The sequence below is a fragment of the Capra hircus genome, chromosome 6 (assembly GCF_001704415.2).
Source record: "Capra hircus breed San Clemente chromosome 6, ASM170441v1, whole genome shotgun sequence".
Classification (NCBI taxonomy): domain Eukaryota; kingdom Metazoa; phylum Chordata; class Mammalia; order Artiodactyla; family Bovidae; genus Capra; species Capra hircus.
In genome coordinates this window covers 115,649,555-115,670,289 of record NC_030813.1, presented here as the reverse complement: position 1 = coordinate 115,670,289, position 20,735 = coordinate 115,649,555, and the positions used below count along the sequence as shown (strand labels likewise).

General features: G+C 57.7%; 1 protein-coding gene across 3 annotated transcripts in view; it reads right to left on the bottom strand.

The window, feature by feature from the left end:
* Window positions 1-20,735, bottom strand: part of RGS12 (regulator of G-protein signaling 12) — a 122,346-nt gene that overhangs the window by 14,906 nt on the left and 86,705 nt on the right. For all 3 annotated transcript variants that reach the window (XM_018049799.1, XM_018049800.1, XM_018049801.1), the window contains exons 5-10: window positions 5,259-5,428; window positions 4,780-4,872; window positions 3,998-4,141; window positions 2,822-3,001; window positions 2,407-2,560; window positions 712-788 (exon numbers count right to left, since the gene is read on the bottom strand). In XM_018049799.1, coding sequence (XP_017905288.1) covers window positions 712-788; window positions 2,407-2,560; window positions 2,822-3,001; window positions 3,998-4,141; window positions 4,780-4,872; window positions 5,259-5,428 — 818 coding nt within the window. The remainder of the gene's footprint in view (window positions 1-711; window positions 789-2,406; window positions 2,561-2,821; window positions 3,002-3,997; window positions 4,142-4,779; window positions 4,873-5,258; window positions 5,429-20,735) is intronic.

Below are 20,735 nucleotides of genomic sequence, written 5' to 3'. Positions count from 1 at the left end.
CCACAGGAGCCCCACCTGCTGGAAGGGGCTCCCCACACACATCCTCCTAAGGTCTGACCTACCCTGCTCCTCAGGTTCGTAACACACTCTCCTCCTGGGGTCGGAAAATCCCTTTCACCCAAATGGAAAACTAGTCTGTAGGTGGCAGACGGATAGAAAATGGCCCCCGAGTGCCCTCCTCAGATGCACGTGTGACACAGCGGCCCTCTGAAGCCACTGGGCTGCGAGTGCATGGGCTACCTGACAACTCTACCCGGTGCTGCCTCAGCTGGAGAAGGGCGCATCCTACGTTGACCGCTGCCTGACCATTTCAAGAGACTAGGCTCCTGACAACAGGGTTTTCCAAAGCTGGCGTTAGACAGCAGCTAAGAAGCCAGCCGGTCCGCCGACGCCTCCTCCATGTCACTGGAAGTGGGGGCCTGGCGGGCGGCTCAGCAGGGTGAGGGGCGTGGGGCCGGGCAGGTCGGGCACCACTCCCTGTGTATGGGCACGGCCGCGGGGCATCGGAGCTCACGGCCCTGCGGGCGTGCAGACGCCAGGACAAGGACGAGCACCTGCTGCTCCCGTGGGCGTCCAAAGACACGTGCCCGCGAGAACAAAGGCTGGGAAATAAAGCCCGAGATATTCTCGGTGCTCCAGGGCGCCCTCCCACCCATCCCCGCTCCTCCCAGAAGCCCCATGGACAAGGGCGGCAGCCCTGCAGGCACTCACCAGGTCCAGGCTCCCGGCCGAGGACACAGAGCCCTGTGACTCCCGGCGGCCCAGGCCCCCGTTGGCGTGCAGGACGTCTGTGGGGACACGGGCACTCAGGACACGCGACTGCACCGGCCGCACACCTCCTCACTTAACACAGCCACCCCCCGAGCACCCCACACCCCCAGTGGCTCAGGCTGGACAGACGTGCTCGGAGGACAGGAGCCTGGCACCTAGCAGAGCCGGGAGCCCGACCCAGGCCTCTGCTCTGTCTGCGGCCCTGCGCCCCCCACCCCCTACCCCTGCCCCTGCCTCACAGTCCAACACGCAAGCAAGTGCAGGGCCTTGCAGCCCCTCACTCATCCGCAATTGTTAGCTCTGCACGGGCTTAACATGCAGCGGGTCACTGCAGCTTCACCGTCAGCTCCCGGGAAGTCCTGAACCAGCGATGGTCGCACTGTCTGATGTCACTAACGGAGCTAATTATGGTCTGGAAGTTGCAACTACTCTGTCACTGAAAGGCCCTTCCAGAGCACAGCGCCGACTCCCGGATCAGGCCTCTGTGCAGGGCCCTGGGGCTGAGCAGGGGCCCGACTAGACGGAGGCCCCCAGGGTCCATCGACCACCTTCCTAAAGCAAACAGTCAGGCGACCGAGTCAGAACTCCTGGGGAGGGCCCTGGACTCAGGGTTTAGTGCCTTTCCAGGTGGCTCTCTGAATGTCGGGGTGTGGGGGCCCCGGCCTCCTGGGGTCCTGCCTGGGGGCACAGCCCTAGAGAGGCAGGCACGCCCCCATCTCGGGTCCTCGGGGGTCCCTGACCCCACTGACCACGGCGCCCCCATCCCCCAGTCGTCTGCCCTTCCTTATGGTAGGACTGCTGTCCCCGCGGCTCCGGCCGGCCCGGAGCCTGAGGGCCCCACCAGGCGCGCAGCCTCCCCCAGCCCTCCGTAAAAGGGCCGCAAGGCCTGATTCGCGGGCTGCTCCAAGGAGGCGAGCGCACTCTACACACCGCCCAGCACAGCGCAGGCCACCGGCCGCGGGGGCGCCACCTCCACCCCATCCTCAGCTGCTCCCTGTCCGAGCCCCCGATGGGCTCCAGGTCTAAGCCCGGGGACCAGGCCTGAAGCCTCCAGGTTACGTGCTGCAAAATAACCCGCTCACGGCAGTCTGTGGAAGCGGCCCCATCCTCTGCTGCCCTGCCACCTCCTCCCAGCAACACCCCCGCCCCCCTCACCCTCTCTTCTCAGCCACACATGAGAAAGAAGCATGGGGGAAAAGCTCTAGAATGCTGACCTTTAAGAACTGCAATAATAAAGTGACGATTTTGAAAATGCCTGATAACCGAGCTATGGTGTCACATTTTCTTTAAAAAATGACAAAGGCCCACGGACCCCGGCACACCGCAGGAAAGCAAGAGCTGTCTGGGTGGACGGAAGGCAGACGCCTGTGTTTCCCTCTTTTCCCCTGCCTGTATCCTCCAAACTTTCTACAAAGAGCGTCTATGATGGCCCGGGCAAGACGGGGATTGAGTGGCAGGCACGAGGCCCCCGCAGGGCACCCAGGCTGGGGGGCAGGGGCGGGACACACCCCGTGCCTCTCAGAGGACCTGGAGCCGCCCCACGGCCCCGGCTGGCCGCCCCTCGGGCCAGCTCACAGCACAGCCCGTGCTGGCTCCTCCGCGCCCCTGCCCCCCCGCACAGGACACACCACGAACCGTTCGGACGGTCGCCGTGGTCCTTCTTCTTCTGGGAGCGCCCGGTGCTCCTGGTCCGCGACCACGAGAAGAACGCGGCTTTCCGCTTCCTCTCGCTGTCCTCGTCCCCCAGCTCTTCGTTCAGGGACCGTCCTGATTTCGATTTTCCGCTCAACTGCCGTCAAAGGGAAAGCGCTATTAAAACAGTGTGATGCTGCTGTGCTGTTGCAGGAGACACAGGGGAAGGGAAGCAGGGCGGAACGCCCAGGGGGGGCTGCCGAGGGAGGTGCAGCCCCCGCCAGCCCCTCCAGACCGGCAGCTGGCGCCCGCCCCGCCCGGAGCCGCGGGAGCACAGCCAGAGCGCGCAGACGCCAACAGGGACGTCTGCTGTCTGCAGAGCGCCCTCCCAGGGAAGGCCGGCGCACGGGACGGGCACCTTCTTGGGCGTGGACGTGTTGGAGTGGTCCGAGCTGGCGCTGTGCTTGGAGGCGGGGCTGCTGGGGACCTGCTGCGCGTCGGGCAACGGGCGGCCCTCCACCTCCGCCAGGATGCACTCTTGGTACAGCGGGGATTTCAGGAACCGCGTGTAGCTGTCGAACTTCATCAGGTTGAAAATCTACTGGGAAGACACGGCACCATCCCGTCACACACAGAACCGGACCCTCAGGCCCAAGGGGCAGGCCTCTTCCCAGAGCCCCTCGTCTCCTCTGGAAGGGTCGCCTAGGCTCCTCAACATGTGATCACCCTTCTCATAACACACCAGCCCCTGGGGTCACGCTTACAACCAGCCCGTTCCAACACCTACATGAAGCCAGCGCCTGAGGGGACTCAGGACAGCCAAGGACAGTCGTGAAGAACCTTGACTTTGTTAAATAAGAACGAAACCAAAGGCAACGGGAACTTAAAGGAAGTGAGACCTGCCGTGAAGATACCTTCCTCCGGGGCTTCCCTGGTGGCCCAGCGGCTAAGGCTCCAGGGTTCCAACGCAGGAGGCTCGGGTTCAACCCCCAGTCAAGGAACTAGATCCCACATGCTGCAGCTAAGGCCCGGTGCAGCCAAATATATAAGTACATATGAAAAAAGAAAACACCTTTCTCCATTTGTTTTCACCTTTGTGACTAGGCAACAGAAGGAACCTCTGCTGAGGCCAGTGGACAAGTTCTCTGACAGCAGGTCCGCGTGGACGCGGGCTCTGACAGTGGGTCTGCATGGACGCGGCCTCTGACACCGGGGTCCGCGTGGACGCGGCCTCTGACACCGGGTCCGTGTGGACGCGGCCTCTGACATCGGGTCCGCGTGGACGCAGGCTCTAACACTACGTCCCCCACACACTTCTCATCATCGTGATGTCCTAAAGCTGAAAAGATCCAAACACCTAGGAGCTCTGTGTATGTCGATGCCCATGAACCTGTGATCGCGTGCAGATGCGTACAGAGAGGAGCCAACAGACAGGGACACGGTGACGGGTCTTCCTGCTCCAGGTCCTGCTGAACCCTGGCCCTGCGATGGGAGCCCAGTGTGGGGAGGGCACCACTACACTTCCTGCAGGGGGCTGGCACCTGCGGGGGCGACCCTCCAGGACCCCACCCTCCGCCCCCGCCGGGGCCATCACCTGGAGCTGCTGCTCCTTGAACATGTCGGGGTGGGGGGCGCTGAGGATGTCGTCCGCCAGCTGGGCCTGGCTGTCGATGTTGACCGGCGTGGTGGCCTTGCTGCTCAGGAACTTACTGAAGATCTCGCGGGCCCTGTAGGAGAGCTGACGGGGCAGCGTGTGAGCCGGACACACAGACCACACGTGTCTTTCGGGCCTGCCCACTGCTGCAGCCCCAGCAGCTGACATGGCTGCAGGCCCTGGAGACACATCTTGGGACCTGACGACCATCTCTTGGTTGAAATCTGACTGAAAGTGCCAGCTGGCACGAGACTTTCCAGTAAATCGGCTCCTCTCCAAGTTCTGTCCAAGGGCAATCCGAATGCTCGGAAGACCTGGGCTGGGGCTCCTGTCGCGTGGCCCCCGCGGCACTGAGCGTGGGGGGCAGGCCACCTCAAGGCAGGTCGCGCCGGGACCCCGCCCGCCCCACGCGGCCTGCACATGGCCGCCTAGACGGAAGCTCCTGGAAGGCGCCCCCACCCCCAGATTCTCTCCCAGCTCCCCTTCCACACTGGGCAGAAGGCAGCACATGTGCTGAGGAAGCGTCAGGGCTCCAAGCGTTTATGCAAAAGCTAAGTTTAGGCAAAATTAAATATCACATATATTAAGAAACACTCTGAAAGAGGCATTTTTTTAATGGTGTGAAAGTATTTGTGCGTGGACTTTTCAGACCACACTAGGTGTGAACCTCCACTGAAAACACCCGCCCCCAAACCCCCAACGTCCCCGCCTGAGGAACCTACCTCCTTTTTGTCGTGCGCGGGAACATGGTTAAAGTATTCGCAGGCCTGCCAGAACAAAATGTTTTCTTCACTGAACTCCTTCCTTAGAAAATCCTAAGGAAAACACCATTGATTAACCGTCACACAGTCGTCAGAAGAGGGCCAGTCAGTGGCGGGGGGACCTCCCCGTCCTGTGCTATCTCTTCCCCAGTTTACTCTGATTTTCCTCCTTTCACAGAAACCAGAGGTGCCAAGTGCCTCTCCAGAGTTTCCCTAAAGATAAACCAAAAGGCTGGGGAAGCCCGAGGAGCTGAGCATCCCTCCCGAAGGCCAGCCCGGCTGGCAGGCAGCTGCTGAGGGTTCACGGAGGCCCTGACGCAGCAGAGAGAGGCTCCCTCTGACCCTGGAACTGAGTGTCCGGGGCTGAGGCAGGAGGAGGAGACGCCTGCCCTGCCTGCCCAGTCCTGCTGGAGGGGGTGCCTGCTGCCCGTCAGACTCACGGAGAAGTAGCGGACGCCGAGTGGGTCCTGCAGAAGGCGCTCGAAGGACACGGCCCAGCTGGCCACTCTCCGCTCGCGCAGACGCCGGCAGCTCTGCACGCTGGGCAGGCTGGCATTGCTGCTCAGGCTGTGGTTGCTCACGCAGTCCTTCAGGTCGGCGCCGGTCAGCTCTGCGGGCCACACACACCTCGCTCACTGCGGCCCCTGCCCTCCCGCCCGCTGCCTCCCTGAGCCGTGCCCTCTGGGTGGGGGGGAGGCCCACGCTGCCGCTATGCTGTCCGGGCACCCGGGGACGAGACGGAACGCGCCTCCTGCGGCAGAGGCGCACCCCGACAAGGGCACCCCTGGGTCACGGCCGACCTGGCTGCGGGCACCACAGGGAGGGAGCACTGAGTCTGCCGGGGTCCCGAGGCACCTGGAGCCGGGGCCGGCTGATGGTGGGCAGAGCAGAGGGCAGGGGCACAGGCGGGTTCGCAGGACCCGGAGAGGCATGCACGTCACTCAGCGCTCCACGGTGCCCAGCAGGGAGCAGGGCCCACGCACACAACCGCCCGGACCTGCTCTGCTGGAGCCCGACACACAGAACCCCAAAAGGAGAGCTCTGCTTCTGCGTGCACTGACCAGAAACACTCTCGTCACACACGCTGACACACTCACAGGCCGGCTCACACACACACACTGACACACTCCCAGGCCAGCTCACGCACACACGCTGACACACTCACAGGCCGGCTCACATACACACACTAACACACTCACATGCCAGCTCACATACACACTGACACACTCACAGGCCGGCTCACACGCGCACACAGACACACTCACAGGCCGGCTCACGCACACACACTGACACACAGGCCAGCTCACACACACACATTGACAGGCCGGCTCACACACACACACTGACACACTCACAGGCCAGCTCACACACACACGCTGACACACAGGCCGGCTCACGCACACACACTAACACACTCACAGGCCGGCTCACACACACACACTGACACATTCACAGGCCGGCTCACGCACACACACTAACACACTCACAGGCCGGCTCACACACACACGCTCACACACTCACAGGCCGGCTCACGCACACACGCTGACACACTCACAGGCCGGCTCACACACTGACACACTCACAGGCCGGCTCACACACACTGGCACACTCACAGGCCGGCTCACACACTGACACACTGACAGGCCGGCTCACACACACTGGCACACTCACAGGCCGGCTCACATATACACACTAACACACTCACAGGCCGGCTCACACACACACTGACACACAGGCCGGTTCATGCATACACACTGACACACTGACAGGCCGGCTCACACAATGAACACAGGCCGGTTCATGCACACACACTGACACACTCACAGGCCGGCTCACACACACACACTGACACACTGACAGGCCGGCTCACACACAATGACACACAGGCCGGTTCATGCACACACACTGACACACTCACAGGCCAACTCACACACACACGCTGACACACAGGCCGGCTCACACACACACACTAACACACAGGCCGATTCATGCATACACACTGACACACTCACAGGCCAGCTCACACACACGCTGACACACTCACAGGCCGGCTCACACACACACACTCCCCTCCCTCCCTGGGTCTGGGGTCTTGGAAGACCCCATGGTTCCACGGTTGACTGAACCCCAGAGAAGCTCACCCCCCGAGCCAACCTCTGCTCCTGATACACTTCCCCACGTGTGCTTCATCAGATCTGGACAAAACCGAGTGTGGAGGTCCATGGGGACAACTACACAAGACAGAGGCAGCCCACCCCACCCGGCACCAGACCTGCTGCCCCGGGGCGGGCGGCGCTGCTGCGGAGCACCACTGCCGTCACCGCGCAGCGGGGCTGGCCGAGCCAGGGGCGCTGCTAGCTGACAGGACAGCATCCCACCTGCACACCCCCCGGTCACCAGGGGGCGCTGCGGGCCAGCGGTGGCTGCCTGGACAGTAACGGGGCAGGGCTCTCCCAGCGCACTCCAGAACAAACTCCACGTGGCCCAAAGATTCAGGCATGAACGGTGAAGGCAGAGAAACACTGGCAGGGAGCACAGGAGAGCCCCCGAAATGCCGAGTGGGCACACCCAGAGTGGGGGAAAGACTCGGAGTCTCCGTGTGGGAGCACAGGCAGTGTGGTGCCAGGGCTGGCAGCGTGGGTGGGGGGCCCGAGGGCACGAGCAACAGTCCCAAGGTGAGCCGTCCCTGAGGCGGGACGCACAGAGTGCAGTCAACTCCGCGTCTGAGAGCGCGGCTGCGAGAGCAGACCGTGACAAGCTCTCCCTGCGCGGGCACTCAGTGTGTCCAAGCCTGTGGCCCTGCCGTCTGTAGCCCGCCAGGCTCTCCTGTCCGTGGGATTCTCCAGGCAGGGATACTGGAGGGGGTTGCCATGCCCTCCTCCGGGCATCTTCCTGGCCCAGGGATCGAACCTGTGTCTCTTACGTCTCCTGCAATGGCAAGTGGGTTCTTCACCACTAGCGCCCCCTGGGAAGCCCCACAACTTCTCATCTCGAAAGTTCCGCAACGCGTGTGGTGATTCTTTTACAATATATACACATTCTGAACCATCGTTGTACACCTGAAACGAAGCTGTCTGTCAACTACACCTCAACAAAATAAAGTAAATCTCAGTATGTAAAAAACACTGCAAGCAAAGTCAAAAGACAAGCAAGAAGCTGGAAAATACATGTAACATGACACAGTTGAAGGACTAGTTTTCTGTATCTTTAAGAGCAACTAAACATCGTAAGAAAAAAGATCGGGAAGCCAAAGAAAAGCGGGAGAAGAGTGCGGTCAGTTACCAGGCAGGGGCTTGGGAGGACCCCACCCCGTGAGGCCACAGCGATGGGAACCGAGAGCCAGCGTCGGGGCGCGGGGGCTGAGCCAGGAGGCTCTCCTGCCACACTCCACATTGAGAAACGGCTGTCCTCACGAGACAAGCAGTCTTCCTGAAAACACCACGGACTGTGAGCACCGAGAGGCTCTCCAGCTTTCCTCCCTTGAGGGCACGTGGCTGAACTGAGAGCTGAGGGGTGCACTTCAGAAGGTAACCGACCTGAGAAAAGCCTTCCATGAGGACGAGCACGTGAGGACACACGGCTCACAGCTGGGGTGGCTGGGTGCCCGAGCGGCAGGACGGCCCCCAAGGCAGGGCCAGCGGGGCCGGGTGGCGGACACCCGAGCTGTGTGGGCTTCACCCTGGGGGGCAACGATAAGCAAGGGAAGGGCAAGATGGGAGAAAATATTTCCAAACAAGGCAGACGGCAAGGCTTAATCTCCAAAATAGAGAAGCACCTCACACAACTCAACAACAAACACCCGGACCGGAAAATGAACAGAGGCCTAAAGAGACGTTTCCCCAAAGGTGATCTACAGACGGCCTACAGCACATAACGAGATGCTCGGCACCACCAACCACTAGGGAGCTGCAAACCAAGCTTACAAGGAGGCATTACCGCACCCCAGGCGGAACGGCCACCATCAAAACGTCCACGAATGGTGAGCGCGGGGGCAGGTGTGCGGAGAGCGGTGAGCGCGGGGCGGGTGTGCGGAGAACGGTGAGCGCGGGGCGGGTGTGCGGAGAACGGTGAGCACCGGGGAGGGTGTGCGGAGAGCGGTGAGCGCCGGGCGGGTGTGCGGAGAACGGTGAGCGCTGGGGAGGGTGTGCGGAGAGCGGTGAGCGCGGGGGGCGGGTGTGCGGAGAGCGGTGAGCGCGGGGCGGGTGTGCGGAGAACGGTGAGCGCGGGGGGTGGGTGTGCGGAGAACGGTGAGCGCTGGGGGAGGGTGTGCGGAGAACGGTGAGCGCTGGGGAGGGTGTGCGGAGAACGGTGAGCGCGGGGGCGGGTGTGCGGAGAACGGTGAGCGCTGGGGAGCGGGTGTGCGGAGAATGGTGAGCGCGGGGCGGGTGTGCGGAGAACGGTGAGCGCGGGGGGGGTGGGGGCGGGGCGGAGGGTGGTGTGCGGAGAACGGTGAGCGCGGGGGCGGGTGTGCGGAGAATGGTGAGCGCTGGGGAGGGTGTGCGGAGAGGGTGTGTTTGTTGGTGGGAATGTGAGCCGGCGCTAACGTTATGGAGAACAGACTGAACTCTGATTGAAAAGGCAGGTGTGCCCCGATGTTCACAGCACCCAAGACATGGGGGCTGCCCGGGTGTCCTCTGACAGGCGAGCGGGCAGAGAGGATGTGGCGCACACACGCAGTGGAGTTTTATTCGGCCCGTGAAAACAGCAAGACAGTGTCATCTGCAGCAGCACGGACGGACCCAGAGATCGCGGCACTAAGAGACGCAGACGAGACAAAGACAGACGCCACGTGCACTCACCCGTGGAATCCAAAGTACGACACAAACGGGCTTGCCCACGGAACAGACGGACACACAGACACGGAGGACAGTCTTGTGGCTGCCAAGGGGGAGCAGACGCAGCTATTACGCACAGAACATACAACAGACATGACACAAAGCGCTGCACCCAACATGCCAGCAAACCTGGAAACTCAGCCGTGGCCACAGGCCTGGAGAAAGCCAGCTTCCATTCCCAAGGCCAAAGAATGTCCAAGCTACCGCACACTTGCACTCGTCTCACACGCTAGCAAAGCAGTGCTCAAAATTCTCCAAGCGAGGCTTCAACAGTACGTGAACCAAGAACTTCCAGATGTTCAAGCTGGATTTAGAAAAGGCAAAGGAACCAGACTGCCAACACCAGTTGGATCATAGAAAAGGCAAGAAATTTTCAGAAAAACATCTACTTCTGCTTCACTGACTATGCTAAAGCTTTTGACTGTGTGGTTCACAACAAACTGGAAAATTCTTAAAAAGATGAGAATACCAGACCACCTGACCTGCCTCCTGAGAAATCTGTAAGAGGGACAAGAAGCAACAGATACAACCAGACATGGAACAACAGACTGGTTCCAAATTAGGAAAGGAGTACATCAAGGCTCAAGGCTGTATATTGTTACTCTGCTTATTTAACTTATATGAGTACATCACGTGAAATGCCAGGCTGGAAGAAGCACAAGCTGAAATCAAGATTGTTAGGAGAAATATCAGTAATGTCAGATATGCAGATGACACCACCCTTATGGCAGAAAGCAAAGAGGAACTAACGAGCCTCTTAATGAAAGTGAAAGAAGAGAGTGAAAAAGCTGGCTTAAAACTCAACATTCAAAAAACGAAGATCATGGCATCTCGTTGCCTCACTTCACGGCAAATAGATGGGGAAACAATGGAAACAGTGACAGATACTATTTTCTTGGGCTCCAAAATCACTGCAGGTAGTGACTGCAGTCATGAAATTAAAAGACACTTGCTCCTTGGAAGAAAAGCTATGACAAACCTAGACAGCATATTAAAAAGCAGAGACATTTCTTTGCCAACAAAGGTCTGCAGGGTCAAAGCTATGGTTTTTCCAGTACTCATGTATGGATGTGAGGGGTGGACCATAAAGAAAGCCAAGCACCAAAGAATTGATGCTTTTGAACTGTGGTGTTGGAGGAGACTCTTGAGAGCCCCTTGGACTGCAAGGAGATCCAACCAGTCCATCCTAAAGGAAATCAGTCCTGCATATTCATTGGAAGGACTGATGCTGAAGCTGAAGCTCCAACACTTTGGCCTCCTGATGCAAAAAGAGCCAGATGCTGGGGAAGATTGAGGGCAGGAGGAGAAGGGACGACAGAGGATGAGGTGGCTGGATGGCATCACCGACTCGATGGACATGCGTTTGAGCCAGCTCCGGGAGATGGTATAGGACTGGGAAGCCTGCTGTGCTGCAGTCCATGGGGCTGCAAAGAGTCGGACACGCCTGAGTGACTGCATAACCGTCACTGAACAACTGAATAACAACGAACGTATCGAATGGATCAGCAGCGCGGTCCTACTGTCCCGCGCAGAGAGCTATACTCAATATCCTGTGAGAAACCAGCGAACAAGAATATTTCTTAAGAAGAATGGACACGTGTGTGTGTGTGTGTGCGTGTGCGTGTGTGTACATGCTGGTGTGCAACTGGACTGCTTTGCTGTACAGCAGAAATCAGTGCAACACTGCAAATGAACTGCACGTCAATAAAAATACTGGAAAAAAGCATCACATCTACGTTAAAAAATAAGACAAGTAATAATAATAATGGTAACAGAAGGGACCTGGTCCTCCTGGCTGCCGTGGAGAGGCACCTTGAGTGCTGCCCTGGCAGAGGTGCAGCTGAGGGCATGGGTAGCCTGGAAGGTGGGGGGTAGGGGGGCGCAGGCGGGGCTGAGAGGCCTGCAGGCTTGGACCATGGGGAGGGGGAAGAGCTGGGCAGCAAGCCGCAGACCAAGCAGCTGAACCTTTCGAGGGAGTGAGAGCTTCTGCTTGTCAAACGCGAGACGTCTGGATTCCAACACGGAGCAGGCACGGAGCAGGCACACAGGGCGGGAGGGAGACGGGTGCGGGGCCCACACTGCAGGTTTGTGGAGGGACTGGGGGAAGGCGAGGATGAACGCTGAATACATGTTTTAGGGAAATGTGACCCGTACACTGACTCGTTTCTGTTAAGACTCGGCAAATACGAATCGCTTTCCAGGGCTCACAGATCAACAGCTGTCACTTTAAAAGTCTCATCGAGGGCTTCCCTGGTCGCCCAGAGGTAAAGAATCCAGCTGTCAACGCAGGAGACACACGCTGCGTCCCAGACGGGAAGACCCACGTGCCTCAGAGCAGCCGCAGAGCCTGAGGTCCAGAGCCTGGGGCCACAGTTACCGAGCCCACGTGCGGCTCATCGCAAGGAGAGAAAGGCCGGCAGCCACGAAGACGCAGCACAGCCAAAAATGGCTAAGATTCTTTTTAAACTTCTCATCGATAAAGACCTTTACAGTCAGAATAAAAGGAACCTCCTGGCTCCTTGGTGCGGGCTCTGTGGGTCCGCCTTGACGGACTCCTGGCGGGAGCGGGGCAGCCCCCGCGTGAGTCTTAGGGGCACTGCCATTCCGCACCGGAAGATGGGGTAGGGGAGGGGTCGGGGAGGCTGGGGGGCTCCGCCTGCAGACAGAGACCCCCCCGGGAGTCGCTTCGGCTGAAAACTGCTGCTCGCCCGGGGGGTGTAGGGACCCACAAGGTCAGAAAGGGGCCCCATGCCCGCACCGCCCCCACGAGCCCCTTCTCTGTCTGCAGGAGACACCCCCGCGCTGTGGGTTCTGGGACCCGAATGCCTGCTCCCTGGGTCTCAACTCCGGCACCGGGGCTTGGAGGGTGGACGGCAGAGACCCTGCAGAAGCACCCCAGGCCAGGGCACGCCGCCCCCGTGTGCGGACCTCAGCCAGATCTCAGGGAGCCCGCACCCGCTTCAGAGGGGAGACTGAGAGACGCCCGGGAGACACAGCATGTGTGTGCGGGTCTTGTCTCCGTAAGACCTCCTGGTGAGCCTTCACGTGGGACCCGCCGGGCGGGCGCAGAGCCCCTCAAACGACAAAACCCGACAAAACGGACGACAAAACCCGAGCGTGTCCGTGTCCACAACACACACGGAAGATCCCCTGGCCTTTGACATCCATTGTCAAATTCTGAATTTCATAATTCACAGCACCTTTCAGCCCTCAACACACGGAAAACGACGCATATTTGTGGAAGGACTGCCCTTGAACACAAGTGAAATTCCTCCCAGGGCCAGGGTCCCACCCCAACTCCAAGGCCAGTACAGTCTCCAGGGTGTCCGGTATTTGGAAAACCCACAGGCATCCCTCAACCTAAGAGGAAGACTCTGTGGAAGACCCCACCGCCCACCTCCCAGCTTCGCTTTAGAGACGCTTCCTGGCTTCGGTTGGCACTTGTTTTTTTTTCTCCCTTTCAATCAGTTTGAGTCAAAGAAACGCTTTCCTGGTGAGAAAGTTTATGAGGTCTGTCAAATTTGCTGAGAACGGGAATGCCAAGACCCCTACATCGGCTGGTCGAACGTGCAGGTTACGCTCTGGCAAGTTCCTTGAGGCCTGCCCCTGTATGAAAGTTTTGTGGATAATTCTGTAACTCCAGGCCCCCTCCCATCATTATCTCACCAGAACATCTCAGCCACCATAACCTCCAGCACTGTAAAGACTTAAGTCCCAATTCACGGCCACCTGCCTGGGAGCCGACCCCCACCCCGCACACGTACCTGGGACCCGCGCGGTCGGCCTGCCCCCGCCAACCACGACGGGGCGCAGACCAGAGGGACTTTACCTGGGCAGAGCTGGTAAGAGCCACTGTGAGGCCACTTAACCAGATACTTCCAACCATTCACCGCAAACCACCCCTCTGAATCCATACCAGGCTCAGCCGGCACAGCCCCCGGGGCCCCGGGCAAAGGCTGAGGCCACACACGGAGACATTGCTCCTGAGCTCGGCTCCCCGAGGAGGCAAGTTACTGCACTTTCTCCAGAGATGCCCGGCCCCGGGCTGACAAGGGCGAGTCTCTCCCTTCAGCGCAGGGAGAAGGAGGCGCAGTGCACTTACCACAAAGCCTCACAAAGACACATCCATAATTCAGAGCAGACCTTTGGTCCGCGGCTGCGAGGAGCCTGAATTATTCAGCAGGCGGAGCAGCTCCAGGGCTGGAGCTGAAGCCCTGGGGCTTCGGGGAATCCTTTCTGTTAAACCAGCAGTGGTGAAGGGAAAACAGACGTTTCACGATAAAACTCTTATTTCCCTATTAACAAAATTTCAGTCCCATAAACACGAAACCTGTCTGTAATGAGAAGGTGACCACCCAAAGCTCACAGAGTCAGGAATAAGCCTTCACTAGGTGATAAGCAGCCAGCCCAGACCAAACCACTTCTAAACCGTGAGGAGTACTGTGAGGTCAAAGCAAAGCACACATGTGACTGCAGAGAAGGCTCTGTTTACCAACACGGGGGCGGGGGGTCTGCTCCGGACTCTCGGATGGACGCTGAGGCATAAACTGGCTGACAGCCCTGTTATCAAGATGTCAAATCAATCTCAGCGTCCTCCAAGGGAACGATTCGGGGAGAGGCTAGAAGGCCGCAGCCCAGCCCCCGGGGGGCCACCTTCCCAGCACAGCCTTTCTGATCTCACGTTTCCAAGGCGCGGCCATGTGCCAGAGAGGAGGCGGCGGAGCTCAGGAGGGCAGGCGCCCAGTCGGGCCGTGCCCGCCACTTGCCCAGGGGCTCGGCCACGGGTACGGCTGGCACCCCCGGGGACAGGACGCTGACCGAAGCGCAGAAACACCTCCCCTGGCACCCCTCCCTTAGGGCCACCGGTGCCACCCTGTGCGGGCAAAGTTTCCTTCTGGTATAAATTAAAACTTGCAGAGAGTTACAAAGACAGTGAAAGGGCCCTTCTTATACCCTTCACCCCGACTCAGCGGTGTCCACTCCTTCCCTGGTGGCTGTGTGACCTCTCCCCGCTCCTGCTCATTCCCCTCCCCTTATCTGAACACAAACGCTGGTAACTCTTCCCAAACCAGAGATTAAGCTGGAGACAGCGTACCTCTGGGCCCCTGAACACTTCAGTGTGAATTTCTAAAGAGCAGGACATTCCCTTTCATAGCCAGAGCACAGCCATCAAAACTGGGGAAAGTCACACAGCGTGAGAGCCTGTTTCATCAGGGCCCTTTCTGGCTACTTCCCGGTCCAGGGTCCAAGTCAGTATTGCTCAGGGCTCGTGCCTCTTTGAAAGCTGCCGGCCCCTCTGTTCCCGAGAAGCAGACGTGGGCCTGTTACGTGTGCACGCCCCTCAGTCTGGGCCGCCTGGTGTCCCCTGCTGACCTGGCCGGTGCCCCGCGTGGGTTCTCCTTGTGTGTCTCTGCAGGAGAGTGGGGGTCAGCCCATCGCAGGTGGTGCTGCTGCTGCTGGTCAGGGAGCCAGGCTTCTCCACGGTGGAGGCTCTCACGTGGTGGACAGAGCCTGCTCCTGCATTTCAGCATCCAGGGGAGACTTCCTGAGGTCGCCGGTCCTCGTCCACTCAGCTCTGCGAGAGCGTCCCTTCTCCCCACTTGCTACAAGCTCGTTCATCTACAGCATGCACTCAGCGGGCCTGTTTCACCCAACAGCGCATAATCCACAAACACCGGACCTGTTTTTCTTTAATGCTCGGCCTTCCTTCGAGCTGGTGCTTGGTCCTTCTGGTAAGTCCTCAGCATGCACTGAGCGCCTCCTTCTTTTCTGGTAGAAGACACATGTACAGGGCTCATTTTGTACTTTGCCTGCTCCAGCCCAGGAAATCAGTCTTTGCTCCAAGGAACCCAGTTCCTTTCACTGAGGAGTGGTGTTTAGACACCAAGATCTGGACACAAGGGCTACTCATTGCTGCTGGGGAGTTTCATTGCTTCCTGGTCCTTCCAGCAGACAGAGCTAAGAAATACTAACCACATACCCACACGTGCCTATGATACACAGTTCAGTTCAGTTCAGGTCAGTCACTCAATCGTGTCCAACTCTTTGTGACCCCATGGACTGCAGCACACCAGGCTTCCCTGTCCATCACCAACTCCCAGAGTTTACTCAAACTCATGTCCATCAAGTTTGGTGATGCCATCCAACCATCTCATCCTCTGTCGTCCCCTTCTCCTCCCACCTTCAGTCTTTCCCAGTATCAGGGTCTTTTCCAATGAGTCAGGTCTTCCCCTCAAGTGGCCAAAGTATTGGAGTTTCAGCTTCAGCATCAGTCCTTCCAATGAATATTCAGGACTGATTTCCTTTAGGATGGACTGGTTGGATCTCCTTGCAGTCAAGGGTCTCTCAAGAGTCTTCTCCAGCACCCCAGTTCAAAATCATCAGTTCTTCGGTGCTCAGCTTTCTTCACAGTCCAACTCTCACATCCATACATGACTACCGGAAAAACCATAGCCTTGACTAGATGGACCTTTGTTGGCAAAGTAACGTCTCTGTTTTTTAACATGCTGTCTAGGGTAGTCACAGCTTGCCTTCTGGGTGAGCACACAGGTGCACATCTATCTACCCGTCTCTACGTGCTCACACCCACTGAAGCCACGAGTTCACAGCGGCAGCTCAAGCTCCGACCCGACCCCAGGACATTCTTCTTCTCCAGCTCTGTAACTCTGTCCCAGCAGCGGAGAGCTGGGCTCCCGTGATTCTTGGTGTATGTACTCATTTGCTGGAGCACACAAAACGTACTTTAAGAACCGATAAACACACACTTGCCAAAAACAAAACCACTAATGAGAGCTGGGTCTTTCTCTACAGTGTTTGAGATAAGACCCACATACAGTGAAATGTACAATCTCGGGTGCAGGACTCTGAGAGTTTTAACGTCACATCATTTACTTTTTAAAGCCTGTGCTTGCCAGTGAACTGATCCACCCTCCACACCGACCAGACCTTGAGAATACCTGCCACACGGTCCCTGCAACGGTGCAACTTGGCTCTGGGGGGACCCAGGGGCAGACTCGCACCCACGCTGGCCACTGTGGCTCTGGGCGGTATCGCGTGATACGCGGCATGGACTTGAGTATCGTGATGCCTTAGTTTCCCTTATTAGGGAAAAAGTGAACAACTACAGGGCTTGGGCCAAGAGTGGATCTTTACACCGTGCATCCAGATATTGAGAATGTGTCAAAGAAGCTAACGCACTGTTAGTAAGACTCTTCAGACGACCTGGAAGGCCAGCGTGGACTCAGAATTCTGGGCCGTGCCCGAGTCCCGCACCACGAGGCAGAGGCCCAGGAGGGCTGCCGGCCCTCAGCCCAGCCCTCCCTCCCCCGGCCCATCCTCATCAGCCGTGTGCCCGCGTCTGCCCCATCCTGCCCAGGCCCTGCAGCAGTCACCCAGAGCGTGTTCGCTTCAGTCCCCAGCTGCAGCCCTGGTATGCTTTACAGATGTAAAGATGCAGCCCTTCTTTCCTCGAAGAAGCCGCACAGGCAACCTCCGTGAGTGGCCGGGTCACTGGGGAGAAGAGGACACGGGTAAGAACGGGCGGGACAGACCTCAGGTGGCGTCCTGCTTGACCTGATACAGCCTCGGCCAGGCGGCCCAGCTCCTCCCGGTGAAAGGCCTGCCCCTGCTCAGAGCCCTGCTGACGGTCAGAAGGCGTGCACCATCCTTGCGTGCAGCCCCGAGGGCCACCAGACACGTGCGCCCACACAGGAGAAGCCTACGTCTGAGTCCCTCCTGGGGTCAGCATCAGAAAAGTCGAGTTATAACTATTCTGGCAGAGCAAAGCCGCACAAACTCCCTGGGTCTGAAATGACACAAGTCCTTCTGGAGACTGAAATGCCAAGCAGATGGGGGTGAGACGCTGGGAGAGCTCGCGAGGCCGCGAGTGGGCAGAACGGCAACCAAAAAGGGGCAGTGTGGGAAGTGGGGCGACACGCGGAGGGGACGCTGTCGCTTGTCACGTTGAGGGCCCAGGACGCAAGGCTTGGAGATAGCAGCCAGGGCCGCACGTGGCTCCCCACTAACCAGCACCTGACCACAGACGGCCCCCGGGACTCGCCCACAAGAGACAGGGGACGCTTTTCAAAGATGAGCCCTAAGCAACTTCGTTGATTTGAATGGAAAAACTTACATTATTCACTTATAAATTCTTTTGTGAAGTTAATGCATTTCATTTCAGTGATTAAAATCATACACTCCATGAAGACCTCCTTTCATTCAGGTGCCAAGGGCCACACGCGAAGCTCAGACCCCCCTGCTGTGGCCTGACCCTGTCTGCAGGCCACCGCTCAGTGCAGAAGCCCAGGGACCCCAAGTGGGGGCTCCACAAGGGAGACTCAAGCCGGGCGCTGACCCCGCGCTCAGCCGAGGCACAGAGGTCACAGCCACGCCTGGGCCCGGGTCTGCATGGAGATCACGTCACCAGGCACCAGGTGCCCCCAGGACAGGGGCCGGAGGGCCGGCCAGCAGAGAGGGAAAAGGGTGCAGGCCGTGGGCTCACCCGGGTACCCAGGGCAGGTGCCGCCCCTGGCCCCCGCAGGGAGGGCGCTGAGTGCAGAGGAGCCACGCTGAGGCAAGGAGAGGCCGGCTCCTGTCTCAGGTGCAGCCTGTGACGCTGACCTGGGCTCTGGGACAGTTAGATTTCACAAAGCCTCAATAATGAAGGCAGTACGTCAGGTGCAAAACTAGACCACGCTCGCGGCTTTTATGTGATTTTCAGATAAAGCAATCAAATTCAAAAAGTCATTTACCCAGGCTCACAAAATCTGGTCACCAGGCTGGCTCCTGTTCCATGGGGTCTTCAGGCCCCATGTCCCGCTCCCCCCGCCCCCAACCCGGGGAGGCAGGCAGCTCTCCTGCCCCTCCTCCTGCGCGAGGTGGTGCTGACGACGTGTGAGCATCCCAAAGCCCCCGCCAGCCCCCGCCAGCGGCCTGGCTGTCTCCAGTGGGCGGAGCTAAGGCAGAGGTGACCCACACTGAGGTAGCACCTACGAAGGGAGCGGTCTGCAGTCTTCAAAAGCAGCAGGAGTGTGGAAAGCAAGGGCAGGAGGAGGAACTCTTCTCCTGGAGGAGACAGAATAGCCATGGCAACTGAGAGCAAAGCCTGGTTCTGAACCGGATCCTTTCACTGAGAGTTGAAATTTACCACGAATTGGTGAAATGAACAGACTGAGGACAAGACCACAGTAACGTATTGGCATTAAGTTCACAATTTCGACAGTTGTATTTTGATTTTGCAAGAAAATGTATTCCTCTGGAAGAAACTGACTCTAAAGTATTGAAGATGGTAAGCGTATCATGTCAGCAACTTACTTTCAAATGGTATAGGAGTTCTTTGTGCTACAGCTGCAAATTTTGAGTCTAATATAGTTTCTTACTAAAAAATAATTTACATGGTGCAAAAAAGTAAAGGCTAAAGTGCCCACGTGGCAGGCATGCCTTCTCTCCCCGCACCGGCCCTGGGGGTCACTCAAGCCTAACTCGTCCGTGGAATAAGTCAAAATCAGGGCTCTACTACACCAGGAACCAACCATTCTTCACACTGTTGTCCTAAAACTAGACAGGACACTAAGATGGACATTTCAACATATATTTGTTGAAAGTCTGCTTTGTGGCAAGCTCCATCTGAGGAGCAGGAGCCTCCAGCCCAGCTCTGCCTGACACAGGTGAGCCCTGGACGAAGCACCCCCACTCCTCCTGGCTGGGCAGGGCGCCCTTCCTTCTGTTAACACTGCAGTCCTCAGCCGGCTCAGTCGCTCAGCCGTGTCCGACTCTTTGTGACCCCATGGGCTACAGCACGCCAGGCTTCCCTGTCCACCACTGACTCCCGGAGTTCACTCAAACTCATGTCCATCGAGTCAGTGACGCCATCCAACCATCTTATCCTCTGTCATCCCCCTCTCCTCCTGCCTTTAATCTTTCCCAGAGTCAGAGTCTTCTCTAATAAGTTGGCTCTTTGCATCAGGTGGCCGAAGTATTAGAGCTTCAGCATCAATCCTTCCAGTGAATATTCAGGACTGATTTCCTTTAGGATTAACTGGTTTGATCTCCTTGCTGTCCAAGGGACTCTCAAGGATCTTCTCCAACATAATTCGAAAGCATCAATTCTTCGGCACTCAGCTTTCTTTATGGTCCAATTCTCACATTCACACATGACTACTGGAAAAACCATAGCTTTGACTCTACAGACCTTTGTTGGCAAAGAAATATCTCTGCTTTTTATTATGCTGTCTAGGTTTGTCATAGCTTTTCTTCCAAGGAGCAAGTGTCTTTTGATTTCATGGCTGCAGTCACCACCTGCAGTGATTTTGGAGCCCAAGAAAATAAAATCTGTCACTGTTTCCATTGTTTCCCCATCTATTTGCCATGAAGTGATGGGACCAGATGCCATGGTCTTAGTTTTTTGAATGCTGAGTTTTAAGGCACTTTTTTCACTCTCCTCTTTCACCTTCATCAAGAGGATTTTCAGTTCTTCGCTTTCTGCCATAAGGGCTGTGTCATCTGCGTGTCTGAGGTTACTGGTATTGCTCCCGGCAATCTTGCTTCCAGCCTGTGCTTCCTCCAGCCCGGCATCTTGCATGACTTCCCTGGTGGCTCAGACGGTAAAGCGTCTGTCTACGATGTGGGAGACCCGGGTTCGATTCCTGGGTTGGGAAGATCCCTTGAAGAAGGAAATGGCAATCCACTCTAGTACTCTTGCCTGGAAAACCCCATGGACAGAGGAGCCTGGTGGGCTACAGTCCATGGGGTCACGAAGAGGTGGACATGACTGAGCGACTTCACGTTCACTCTGCACAGAAGCAGGGTGACAATATACAGCCTTGATGCACTCCTTTCTCAATTTGGAACTAGTCCGCTGTTCCATGTCTGCTTCTAACTGTTGATTCTTGACCTGCATACAGGTTTCTCAGGAGGCAGGTAAGATGGTCTTTTATTCCCATCTCTTGAAGAATCTTCCACAGTTTGTTGTGATCTGCACAGTCAAAAGCTTTGGCATAGTCAATGAAGAAGTAAACGTTTTTCTGGAACTCTCTTGCTTTTTCGATGATCCAGCGGATGTTGGCAATTTGATCTCTGGTTCCT